The 13609-nt window shown below is 35.1% G+C and overlaps 1 protein-coding gene across 1 annotated transcript in view; it reads right to left on the minus strand.

Moving 5' to 3' along the window:
• Positions 1-13609, minus strand: part of ADGB (androglobin) — a 139787-nt gene that overhangs the window by 50689 nt on the left and 75489 nt on the right. The window contains exons 16-22 of the mRNA XM_086625981.1: positions 12493-12661; positions 10494-10557; positions 8738-8840; positions 7607-7748; positions 5363-5477; positions 3725-3892; positions 776-914 (exon numbers count right to left, since the gene is read on the minus strand). Coding sequence (XP_086482107.1) covers positions 776-914; positions 3725-3892; positions 5363-5477; positions 7607-7748; positions 8738-8840; positions 10494-10557; positions 12493-12661 — 900 coding nt within the window. The remainder of the gene's footprint in view (positions 1-775; positions 915-3724; positions 3893-5362; positions 5478-7606; positions 7749-8737; positions 8841-10493; positions 10558-12492; positions 12662-13609) is intronic.

Below are 13609 nucleotides of genomic sequence, written 5' to 3' on the forward strand. Positions count from 1 at the left end.
TCTAACTTCTTATGTCTCTAGCCTGCATACAAAATGAGGCAAAGAACTTGCAGGAAGACAATTATCCCTGCTTGTAATAAATTCGTTTGCCTTCCAATCGCTCCTCCCACAGTAACTTCAGGTATCCAGCATACCTTAATCACAGGCTGGAGAAGAGGTGGATGGTGCTGTAGCTATTCTCACTATATGTGTCTGACTAGCCAGCCAACATGATATGTTTTCTAAATAGTAGGCTTAAAAAACAATCAATCAAGCAAATGAACAAAATCCAAAATACCTCCACTCTCAAAAAAACCCAAAAAAGCAAACAAAAAAACCCCAACCCGTCACCAAGAAATAGTTGAATTTTCAATGAAGGTACTAACTTGAGTCTTCCTTCACTCATTTTGCGAACAATGCATGCATTTAAGATCTTTTTAGTTGGTAATTTGAATAAGAGCCATTATCTGCAGTACATCAAGTAAAAAAAGCATCTGTAGATGCTCGTTAATGTTTGTCAATACTGACAAATGAAAGTCAAGAAAGATGAAGGGCAATTTAATAAATTTTATAAATTAACAAAACATAAACAGACTTTCTGGAACAAAGAAAAGGATCATTTCTGTTCTGAGGTGAGTCTCAGACGTGCTGGCAACAGTTATAAGCCTTACGCATCTAATAAGAAATGAACTGTGCTTATTTAGGCCAAAAAATATAAGACTAGTGAAAAGTTAGCTTCCTTCAAAATAAGAGTGGGCAGATATATTTGAAGTGATCAGCAATACCAATACAGTACCTGAAGACACAGTGTCATCCTCAGAAACCTCAGACCCTTTAAAATCCAAAGTGAAGGACCTGAAGGCAAATTTATAGCTGTAAGGAGCCTTCTTGCCTAATACATATTTGATCAAATACCAAAATGCACTATTGAAAACCTAAAATAAAAAAGAGGAAAAGCATTCAAAGAATGATTCATTTTTAAAGCTGATTTATATTGATTCACATTATTATTTCAAAAACTGTTTAGTGCTCTTCTTTTTTCATGTAAAAATTGAAGTCTTTAACTTCTAACAAATACAGTATATGAAAATTAATCCCAACTGTAGGACTACAGTGCTTCAAGTCAATAATCAAGACAAAATCTGTTTCATGCTTGGCTTATTAAATACAAGACTGATTCAATAGCATAAGTTTTTATCATCCCAAAATATCTTAGTAGTTTGTGTGAAATGAGTTGATGGTCTCATACCAGAGGATAGAACACGGCATTACAATCACCATCATGAAAACCGGCATTCTTATGGGAGGTTTTAAAACAGAGACCAACAACTGAACAGACATGCTTACAAAATTGGGAGGTGGCACTAGATGGAAAAGTAGGAATATATTTGATAGGCAAGAGGGGAAGATTTGGTGTCCTGCTTCTATGACTAAACTGATGACTCCATTTTTATTCTTGACATATTGGTGCCCTTTGAAGATCAGAAATCCAGTCCCTTCTTCATTCTTCCAATAGATGTAAATTTTAGAGTGTGTTCTTCAGATCTTGTTTCATAATTTGAATTAAATAACATAGTAATAATTTATTGGAAAAGACATAAATTTTCTCTTTCATTGTCTTTATTTTCAGATTTTTCCGCTTTCTGGAAACATTTTATCCTAACTTATGTATTTTAATATTAATAAACACTTCCTTTATTTTCAAAGATTTAAGACTGGTGAAGAAAGAATCTACTGCATGCTAATGTTTAGAATAATTTTTCTCTGTTTGTATTAAAGACAGATGATTTCCATATTTTCATTCTTGAATTATGGTCAGCTGAGTGCTTTTCATTTGTATAATTTATGGGCTTTTATTCCTTTACAACTGTACACTGGTCTTCTTAGAGGGAAAGAGAGGAAAAGATAGGTATTTTCATGCCTACTGAATTTTTCTTAAGGTCACTAAGGTTTATACATATTTCATATGAGCGTATACATTTAAAATTTGCATTTTCCATTCCAGAGAGGTCAAACCAATTTTTCCTGTTGGACTTGACATGAAAATTTCCTCTTTCATGAGTGATGCAACTGGAATTGTTCTTTCTCAATTCTGTTCTTTTGCTGAATTTGAGCCTTGTGTCAAGCCCACGTAAAAAAGCACTGGCTTAGGTGTTCTATTTTTTAATATCAAGAGATTATAAAAATATTAATCCCTTTCTTCTATTCAGTCTTCTAAAGAACACAGCTTGAACTGCATGAGCTTTCCAGTACTTTGATGACAGTAAGTGAATTTGGAATGTATAAAGTACTGACTACAGAAAAATCAAGTTACAGCAGTATTATCAACATTTGCATATACGTAAAACTTAGCAAATCTTTTACAGAATCTTTTTATAATATTAAAAAGCTACAGTATAGAGATCTTCAGAAAAGCGTAATGTTTTCATCATGTATCTAAAGATGCTTTAATGTATCACACAGAGCAGAAAAGTTGAAGAATGTTGCAGTTTCAGAAAACAATGGAAAACAACTCAGAAACACTGTGAGTGAAGAAAAACTCATTACTGTCTTCAGTAGTATAAGCTATAATAATGTTTTCCTGTGCCATAAACATTAGGCACAGAAAGGAATCATTTTGGCTTTCCGCATTTCAGGTAGTGTCCTGCACAGCGTGAGGTCCCGCACCTGGGTTGAGGCAATTCCAAGCACAAATACAGGCTGGACAGAGAATGAATTGAGAGCAGCCCTGAGGAGAAGGAATTGGGGTGTTGGTTGATGAGAAGCTCAACATGAGCCAGCAATGTGCACCTGCAGCCCAGAAAGCCAACCATGTCCTGGGCTGCATCAAAAGAAGCGTGGCCAGCAGGTCGAGGGAGGTGATTCTGTCCCTCTGCTCTGCACTTGTGAGACCCCACCTGGAATACTGCATTCAGCTCTGGAGCCCCCAACATAAGAAGGACATGGAGCTGTTGTAGTGGGTTCAGAGGAGGGCCATGAAGATGATCCGAGGGCTGGAGTGCCTCTGCTATGAAGACAGGCTGAGAAAGTTGGGGTTGTTCAGCCTGGAGAAGAGAAGACTCCGGGAAGACCTTCTAGCAGCCTTCCAGTAGCTAAAGGGGGCCTACAAGAAAGCTGGAGAGGGACTTTTTACAAGGGTATGTAGTGATAGGACAAGGGGCAATGGCTTGAGATTGAAAGAGGGAAGATTTAGATTAAATCTAAGGAATAAATTCTTCACTCTGAGCGTTGTCAAGCACAGGAACATGTTGCCCAGAGCAATTGTGGATGCTCCATCCCTGGCAGTGTTCAAGGCCAGGTTGGATGCGGCTTTGAGCAATCTGATCTAGTGGAAGGTGTCCCTGCCCATGGCAGGGGGGTTGGAACTAGATGATCTTTAAGGTCTCTTCCAATCCAAACCACTCTATGAAAATTAAGTCATAAAACAAAAAAAGCCGATGCTTTCTGCCCCTAAGTGTGCTAATCTAAACTGACAAAATTAGTCACTTAAATTCAGAATATACTACTTTGTGCATATTAAAATTTGTTCATATTTAAACAAGATTATTATATACAACAATATGTAGTATATAGTTGCAAGTTATGTCATTTGGGCTTACACTTAACAAAAAATGTCACGTTGGGAGTACTCAGGAGATCCTTTTTAAAAGCACAGTCATTGGTTTGAAGAGGGCAATGACAATGTTAAGCTGTTATTTGGCTTCTGTAGCCTTTAGATACGTGTTTATTAAAATTGTTTGTTCACCTTGAAGTGTTCTTCAACCATTCCCGTACCGCGGAGGCCAGGAGGACAGTGAGTTAGTTGCAACTCCTTCAAGGCTTTAGAAAGTTCAGGCTCACTGCTGAAATTATTTATCACATTTCCAACAGCTTTCAGGATAGTTGTAGCCTGTTCTATAAACCGGTAGCTCTCCTGGAGAGAGAAAGAAGAAAAACAGCCGCTGTTAGAAAGATTGCTTTAAGATTTTCCTTTCTTTTCTTTCTAGGCTGTGACAGCATACAAGCAGTTTTTCTGTGCTGAAGTACAAAACTTTTCCTAAGTAATTATTATTAATTTTATAAACTGTAATATCAATTAGGTCCCTGGTAGTCAAAAGCGTACAAGATTTCCACTGATTTTAGCTATGTTATAACACTATAGCAGGCAGTATAACATATATATGTTAAGGATTTTATTTTTCCTGTATCATGAGTTCTAGAACATTTAATCAAAAATAAGATGCACATAGACACTTTCTACTGTAGTGATAATAAGCCTCTTGTTTGCTGACATGCACAGCACCTCTTCTGTTAAAAAAGGACAGATAAGTATTTGTATCCTGTGGAAAATAATGTCCAAATACATGCTGCCTAAAGCATCATTAATCTTCCTCAGGATTTCTGTGCAAGAACGTGGACACTCTCCTGCAAATGACACTGCAAAGAAATTACTGTCTCCTAAAAAAAGTGCAGAGAAGACCCCAGGATATAATTCTGCTTTATTTTCTTGATGAGGAATAGCTTTTCATCCACAATCTGAAGACAAGGGGATAGTACAGCCACAAGACATTTTTAATGGCCCAGCTTTTTATATTTAAACTTCATTGCTACAATAAACGTAATAAATTTGTGTAAGCTGCTTTAATGTCCTATTATTAGGACTCTGAATCTATACTGCTATATAATTTTGCTGTTACACTCACCTTTCAAAATATTTTTGCACAGCTATGTTCTAGAAGCTATACTCTCTCCCTCCAGTGCCCATGACAAATATTTGGGCCTACTGCTTGCCAAAGAAATCTTGACAACATGGATGGCTGTGATATCTGTCTGGATTGTAGGCAACCAAGAACAAAAGCTGTAGTAATTATGCCCCTGGGCCTCTTATCTCAGCTATGAAATGTTGTCTGAATCAATTGTTCATTTTAGGTAAAAGCTACTCTAGGACTCAATGAGTAATATGTGATCTCATGGGACAAAACAAACTTTACTGATGTGACAGTTTATTTTAACAGGCAGGTATTTTTGAATATTAATTAATGCTTCATTTGTGCACTTTATCACATGCCTCAAAAAGAGAGCTTATATACTACTTCTGACAAACATATTTTAATAAGAGTATTTTTAACATTCCATTTTATGCTGCTGTTCTATGTAAACCACAATAGTAGCCAATGCTTACTTACGTAATTTCTATAAGACAATTATTGCAATATCCATCTTGGTGCCTGCTGTTTTGTAAAAAGCATTTTTTTTATGCATTCATCCATTTTATACTGAAATTAATATTATACTTTTAAACATAACAACTCTAAATGAAGATCCAACAGTACTTCACTTTCAAATTAAATAATAGTCAGAAACACATTTATCACAATGCTTCACGAGTTCTCGTTATGCATACCTTTTCAAGAGCTGGCATCACAGTATCCTCATCTCCAAAGACGCATGGCACCATGCTACACAGATGAATATGGTGCCCTATGGGAGAGCTTACTGAGAAGAGCAATATATGTCGTCTACATTGAAGAAAAAAAAAATCCACAAAGAACCTCTTTTTTTTTAAATCGCAGCAATTCTTAAGCTTTTCCTTTCATATATTTGGGAAAAATGAAATCCATTCCTAGATATATCGGCAGTTCAAATCCTGAATTTCTATCTCCTTGCTTCTCAAGAACCTCCAAACATAAGTAGTAGGTGAAATTAGAGAAGTCATTGTTATTTTATTTTATTTGCTTAGGTTACGGTTTTCTTTAGCAAAATAGCCAGTTTCACTATTTCAAATGGATACAATCCTGAAGTTTTTTAGTCAGGATTATAGTTATCTACAGTTAAAAACCTATTTGCTCTAGGAAGTTTAGAGAAGAAGTTAAGTGTTCTGGCCATACATTGCTTAGATCATAATTTCCATGTTTGCACTGACAAAACCAGAAAAATAACGTCTAATCATGTCAGGCTAGATGAACACTACAGAGTGACTATTTTACAGAGCAACTGTGGACCAAACCACTCAACCGTAACATCCTTAGGTGGCAAACATCAGAAATTCATTATGTCTTATTGGGATACACTCATCTCAGCTCATTCTTGTTTTTCTGAGTGTATCCTGTAACAGATTCCAATTATAAAAGAAATTCTTCCTACTACAGTCATACAATACAGGTGATTCATGCTCTTCCTTCCAGTTAACAATGTCCTGCAGTCCCACTGAAATACTTGAGGAGCTTGCTGACATCAAATGGCGAAGCTTCATAGTCTTATAGCATTGTCAGATTGGAATTACCTGGAGAAGTTGATCCAGGCCACAGCTTTACTGTTAACCAGAGTTCCAGCAGTGAGAGTAAGAAAGAAGAGTTACTCTCCACACACACACTCACACTTTGTAAATTGCATCGTCTTGTGAGTGAAATTTGAAATGTCCCCTGGCCACCAACAGTCAGAGGGAAGAAAGTGCCTTCCTGGCTTAGCAGGTAATTTCTCATTTGGAATGAAATAAGGAGCAGTCAATAAGCCCATTTGTCTCCCACAACTGCTGTAAATTAAAGATTCCTGAAAGCCTGCTGGCTCTGTCTGAAGTAGAGAGAATCAAAGGTGAGAAGCTTATCAATTTGAGCTGCCTGTATCTCCAGTAGCTTTGAAATTTGCAAGTGCAAAAAGATATACATTTTTAGCTTCCCTACAGGTCAGAGAGATGCAACTTTTGGAAACTACACTGAGAATGTGGTGGCAGAACTAACCTATAAACACAATTAACAACTTCTCCATTTTTTTTGTCTGAATCAAACTAAATAAAGGGCACTGTTAAAGATCTTTGATGTAATATCATCGTGCCAGTATTGTTGTATTTTATTTCTATGCTTGTTTATGTGAAACCTTACTTGATTTATTTAAAATACATTTTTGTCTCATCTCTTTGAGGCTAAACTGGTAACTCTCTATTTTTGGAAAAGTAGAAGGCCTCAATGAATTAGTCAACAACTTTATGCTTATGGCAACATATGACTATGTCATCTTCCTTGTTTCACTAGAAGCATTTTCAGAAACTAATAATTACCAAAGTCTCTTACCTTTCATCTATTTATTTATTTAAACAATCAGGCGATGCTCTATACTGAATATCTACAGTTATATGCAAAGATAAATAAATCAGATTAAGCACTATGTAAACGTGAAGCAAGATATGGAAGGCTTTATGGATAACCTCAGAATTTCTTCTCTTAGGTTTATAAATCCTATTTCAAGAAAAGATATGAAACCTCCTGCTGAATCATCATTCTTTTACAGTGCCACTAAAAATCCTAATTCTTTAATTTTTGTTGGTACTTCAGGAAACATCTCAAAATCATTCTAGTTAGAAACACTTTTAAGCAGGAATTTGTATTCTAGTTTATTTTTAGAAAATCAGTATGATTTTTCTTGCTAAATGCTTCTAATTAACAGTAAAAAATTCAAAAATTTTATAAAGGTTTTGGTAATTATTTTAAACTCATAACAATTTCGCAGTCTTACCAAATCCTAGCTATCAACCAGTTTGATATTTCAAAAACTTCTGGTTTAGGAAATAAACTCTTAGTTACCGTGTAAAGTAAAAGATTACCTCAAGCCTTAAGACTAAAGTGTTAGGGCAGAAATGAAGCCTTGTACATACCCAACAGGAAGATTTAACACAGTAGCTTTGGTTGCGGATGTATGCATCTTTAACACAAGTTCTCTGGGAGTCAGACATTTCCAAGAGAAACGTTCAACCATCAGCACACCCTTTGAAATACTAGAACGTGCTTGTTTAGTACCTCAAATAGGAAAGAAAAAAATCCCACAATTGAGGGGCGGGAATACCAGTAAAATCAAGACAAACATACTTATGCAGAATCTGTATCTACTTCACACTCAATGAAGCCTTCATTTAGGTGTTGACAATTCAGAGAAAAGGGCCAGTCATTTAAAATGCATTGGTGGCACAGAATATGGCTTATTTGTACTATTTACTAGAAAATAATGGTTAAAAGAACGTGTTAGGAAGATGTATATATCAGACATCTTCCAAGTCACTCAAGGCTGCTCTAAAACTCAGAGAAAAATCCCTTCTGTTCACATGCAAAGGAAGTAAACAGCCATACAAAACTTATATTTATATTAGAGTTTAATTATTTTAATGGGATGGTCAGTTTGGGTTTTTTTTTAAGCTTTCCTTTAGTTCTATCTACTCTACTCTAGATGCACTAAAATTATGCCGATATCCAATGTTGAAATGTCTGATTAACTTTATTGTCATAACATGCATTAGCTTTTCTGAATGCCATTCTATGACTTCCATAAAATACAAGTGATTCTTATTTAAACCATCCAATCTGTTCAATCTTAAATATGTTTACAGCTGGCTTATTTCAAGAGCTTACAGTGTACAAGTTTACTTCAGTGTACTGATTTTCTTCATTTTGATCAGGTAAGGCATAAAGTAGCTTGCAAGAATGGAATTTGTAGAAAAAACAACCCTAAGAAACACAAGAAAATCCATACCAGGAATATATTGATGAAAAGGTTGCAGCAAATTGTAATAAGCAGTGAAGGGAGGGATCCTTTCAAGAAAATATTCATCATCAATATTAAATAACAAGAAAGCATTACTTGAATATGAGCATATTTCCTAGAATCAATTTGACTATTTAATGCTAAACTTTCAAACTGTGCCAGAATACACCACAGCCAAACACAGAAGCACAGACATATTCAAGTATGGGAAAACACGACATTAACATGCATTTTTCTGTGTTGACCTTACCTCCAGTATCATCCCAGTGTACTAATGCAGAAAAGCTAACCAGGATTTCAATGGGCATCAGACTGTCCACAAGTAAATAGTAGAAGACTCGAGCATCAGTAGACTGCACATTAAAAACAGACATTTGTTCATCTTCCATTTTAATGGAAAGCTGCCTGCCCAGGATTATACAAAGCATGACTAAGATTTCGGATATTGTGACCCTAGATATAATATGGGAAGTAATCAACTGTCGCTACTTCTTCCAAATTTCAGACATGTCATTTAAGCCCAGAGCCTTGTGCTGCATGTGTAAACCATAATGTTCAGTTAAGAGATAAAAGGAAACAGAAAAGTTTCTTGAATGATAATATATCTAATTTTATATGACATTCTTCATATGTACCTCAGTTTAGTAGTTCTACTGCCCAAACAACATTCAATGGAAGACTAAAAATTTTGTTTATGTTGCAACTTTCTGATTCTAATTAATTAGAGTAAGCTTGAAATAAGCACTCTTAATTTGTAACATATGACTGATTCTGCCTGATTTTCTACAAAAATAAATGGAGGCAGCATTTTTCACTCTCAACTATAATATATAATTCCTGTGCCAATTTAGGAACTATAGAATGATTCTACTGTTCCTAGAAATTCTTCAAAATCTGAATGTGAAAGAGCTTCTTTGCTTCAGAACTGTTTTAATACGTCTTCCTACATTCTCCACAGTCACATCAATACATTTTTTGTATTTTATCCCAGAATATCACTACTGTTATCTTCATAGCATAATATAAAAGTGTTCTTCTATAAGTCTGATACAGAATCTACCTAATGGTGTAAAAACCTCATCTGTATCAATGTGAAAAAACAGAATGGTTTGACAGCAAAGGGTTAATTTTTCAGCACAATAGCACACAGGCTTATATAGTCTTGATGGTGATTATGGCTTGTGAAAGTATATCGTGCAGTGACTGGGAAAATTTCTTTTGATGTGATTAAAAATATGGAGAGGTGTGAAATTGCAGATATACTATAATTATGAAGCATAATCCATGTAGTTTACTTTCTCAGTACAGGATTTTACATAAAGTTCATGCCTGGAGTTTACATTTCAGTACTCTACAATTACACTTCAGTTACAGCATAAAACTAGAGCTGGAACAGGATTTCCAAGCATGTTGAATAACTTTCTGATAATACAACTAATGGTAGGTTTAAATAAATACTGTAATTTCAATGCAACTAAGGGGTATTTCTAATCCCTGCAACAGAATCTTGTAAATTGCCAAAGGACTTAGCACGTAAAGAGAAAATAGAGAGCTATGCCATATAGACTCCTGATTCGGGTTTTAGGTGACAGGTGAAGATGGAGAATTGAAGGGCAGATTCAGCAGCTGTATTGTCATTAAATTTAATTTACTCTCTAAATTGTTATAAGGTAGATTTAAATCAAGATATAGAGAGGATGGAGATCTGATTCACTGTAATATATACTCTCACTACCCACTTTCACAGTTTACATAGTCAATTTTTATTATTATTGTGCAACAGCATTCCGTAACATTTTTTTTCTTCACACAGTGAAATACTTCTGGATATTTGCTAGCAAACATTACCTTTGTATTGACTATAGTAATCTTAAGGCACTATTATTTTTTCAGTAATAGCAGTTCTATGTGATCTACTAATGTCATTTAAGATATGGATATTATCTAAATACGTAAGACTGACAAAAATAAAAGAAAGCACATAAAAACTCAATACAGTCATATACCTTAAAATCTGTCTTCTGATAGTTGTAAGCATATGTATGTGGCTTGTGGAAAACATACAGGTTCCTAGGGAGAAAATAAAATAAAAATACACACAGCAAAATAATCTTAGTCTAAATGATATATTTCAGGTAAATGTCTATTTCATAGCATAAGATACTAATAAAACTTTCATAAATCAGACTCCCAGCTATTTCTCAAAAATGGTTCAACATTTCTAGTTTCATAAAAGGTGAACATAGTTCATCTCCAGAGAAAGCAGCTGACATTAATTTCTACCTTTGCTGTACTTCTACAGTTTTCCATTGGAGGTCAGGCCACTAATTTGTCCAATTTGAATCTATAGATGGTAATAAGCTAATATTACTCTAAAACTTCCAAGCCTACCTGAATATTACTGTAATAAAGTTATCTATAAGGATAAGGAAGGTAAGGAAGAACTATTTTGTACAGTTCTTCAATGTGCTTTTTCAGTTCTGTGGTGTTTGCATATTTTCAGAAAGCTACTTAGTACCTGACAACATTTTTTTCTGAATTTGACTTAATGACGGGCAACAAAAATGACTTCAGCTTTAACTGAGGATGGAATCAGTTGCAAAGTCCAATGTTTTGTGTAAAATAAATGTTTTGATTACTCAGAAACTTCACAGGGATCCTGAGCCATTGCCAACATATCAATTCCTACAATGACTAAAATTTTCCTCATTTCTTAAAGTTGATATGAACTCTGAACATTCATTGTATTTGCACTGTATCTGAGATATAGGCATGTCAGACAAAGAAATGCTTTCAACAGAACTGACTGGTAAAATGAAAACCTTGGGTGCCTAATTTCTTCTAAATGATAAATTCCTCAAAGGTCAATCAAGATTGTTTGTTAACACCTACTTTATCATTTCACTGTAAAAACAAGTAAACTCTCACCCATTTAGAGACAGGAATAAGAAATCAACAAATGCTCTATATATTAATTAATATTACTGTGGTCTACAAAAGGTCAACAGTACTTTAACATTTGGCTAACAAGTTAAAAACTTCATATTTCACATTTTCTGTGTAGGAGACTATAAGCAAGACTAAAAGGGAAGGAAATTACTTTGGTTGTGATGCCTTTTTCTGAAGGCCATATCTTCCTGGACCTGCAGCTCCCTAAAATTAGACAGGCAAACCTTAACAAGGTCTAAAGTGATCTATGATCTTTTATTCCTAAAGTTCCTGTAGTGCTGCTGGTATAAAAATTATGCATTCTCCCTCAGAGAGAGAGCAGAGTTTAATATCTGCTCAAGAAAGCATTCATTTATGAAAATAAAAGCTTCACAGAGAAATCTGTTACAAATTGTAATTCAAAAAACCTGGGTAAATTCTCTGATATAATTACTCCCCTCAGCAATGTCAGATTCTTTGATGGATCTACAGTGTACGAGGCTTCTTAAATCTGAAAGACTGAAGCTAAAGATACTATGCTGCAATTACACTAGCTTTTTTATGTTTGCAGAGGTATAAATGCCTTGGAATTATATTGAAAAAAGGGAGGCAAAGAAAGCACCGAGTTGACCAAGCTGAGCTATGCTGATGGCAACAGAAGATTTCAACAACTTGTTTTGCCTTAGAATTGTATTGTTCAGACGCAGAATGTGTTTGCCCAGTGGCTGACAGGTCGGGTATGTGAGCACCATAAAGGCTGCACATTTCATGACCTATCATCTGCCACCCGCACTTCAGTCTGACATATGCTTTATGAAGCTGGTGGCTGTGTTCTCCGCTGTACTCTGGAGGTCATGCTCAAGACACAGCATGGGGCTGCACCGACGGACTCACTGTCAACAGGGACAGTAAGTCTGGTCAGAACAGTAAGTAGCCTTAGGACTACCTTGAAAGGCATGATAGTTACACAAAGAAGATCTGTTGAGAAGATGCAGTTTTTATATAGACACATTTTGCATTTTACCATTGTCATACTGTGTATTTTATAGAATAAAACCCAAAACCTCTGTTGCTTACTGGAAACAAACACAGAAGTCTTCAAAGCTAATCCAAGTTTCCCTGGAAACAGGAGTCCTTTCTGACTCGATTTCTTCTTTTGATTTATCCCCCATCTGGCTGTTCATATCAGTATCAGCTGTTTCTGACATTCGTTTTGCATCAAAACTGGTATTTTCATGTAATTCTTCTGTAGAGATAAGACGACACACAGAGTCAATACAGTGCCAGTATGCACATTAAAGTAGTATCACTCTTATATTGAAAAATTATCCTAAAATTAACAGGATATTTTCCATAAAATCTCAGAGTTTAAAAATAAAAACTAAAATACTAACCCGAAAAGCTCAGAAGGTGACTGAAATGTCTCTCTATAGATATTTGTTGCTTACATCTGCAACTGCTGAAGTATTCTGCCTCAATATACTATTAAATATTGAACTGTGCACTAGAACCTTTAGTATAAGCATGTTAGGTGAACATGCATACGAATTCTTCAAACCTACAGTTACCTATATAAATAAAAATACAGCCCCTTGTCCAAAGCTCCTATTCAGTGAAAAGCTGATGGAGCAGTATTGTAAAATTTTTACAACCCACAGAAAATAAAAAATACTGAGAATTGTGGAGGACACAAAGACCTATCCTTGCTTCTAAAAATTAGATACTACCCCCTGTGATGCTACGGACACAAGACAGTCTAACTGCTTGCAAACAGAAATAGATTTGAATGACATTACATGAATTTTCTGGTAGGAAAATCAGAACTACTGTCATATTCATACCAAAATATAAACACAGAAATTTCATGTAGACACATTTTGCAATCGTTTAATAACTTTTAAGTTGTGTTGTAATGTCACTTTCTCTGCCTTTACTCTGTGAGATACATAGAAATAGTTATTGAAGATGTTTAATCTATACCAAAAAAGAAATTTTGAGAATAGCTCAGAACAGCTGAGAACAGTAGAACAGAACAGCTCAAACACGAATGGCTATTAATTCAGAATGTTTGCTAAGGAAAAAGATGAGATATCCAAACAGGTAAGGTATAACAAATAAGAAAGCTAATTAGAAAAATACATTCTTGATATTTAAATATGCTTTGTAATACTTCATGATCAGTGAGACACATCGT

The sequence above is a fragment of the Tauraco erythrolophus genome, chromosome 2 (assembly GCF_009769465.1).
Source record: "Tauraco erythrolophus isolate bTauEry1 chromosome 2, bTauEry1.pri, whole genome shotgun sequence".
NCBI lineage: Eukaryota > Metazoa > Chordata > Aves > Musophagiformes > Musophagidae > Tauraco > Tauraco erythrolophus.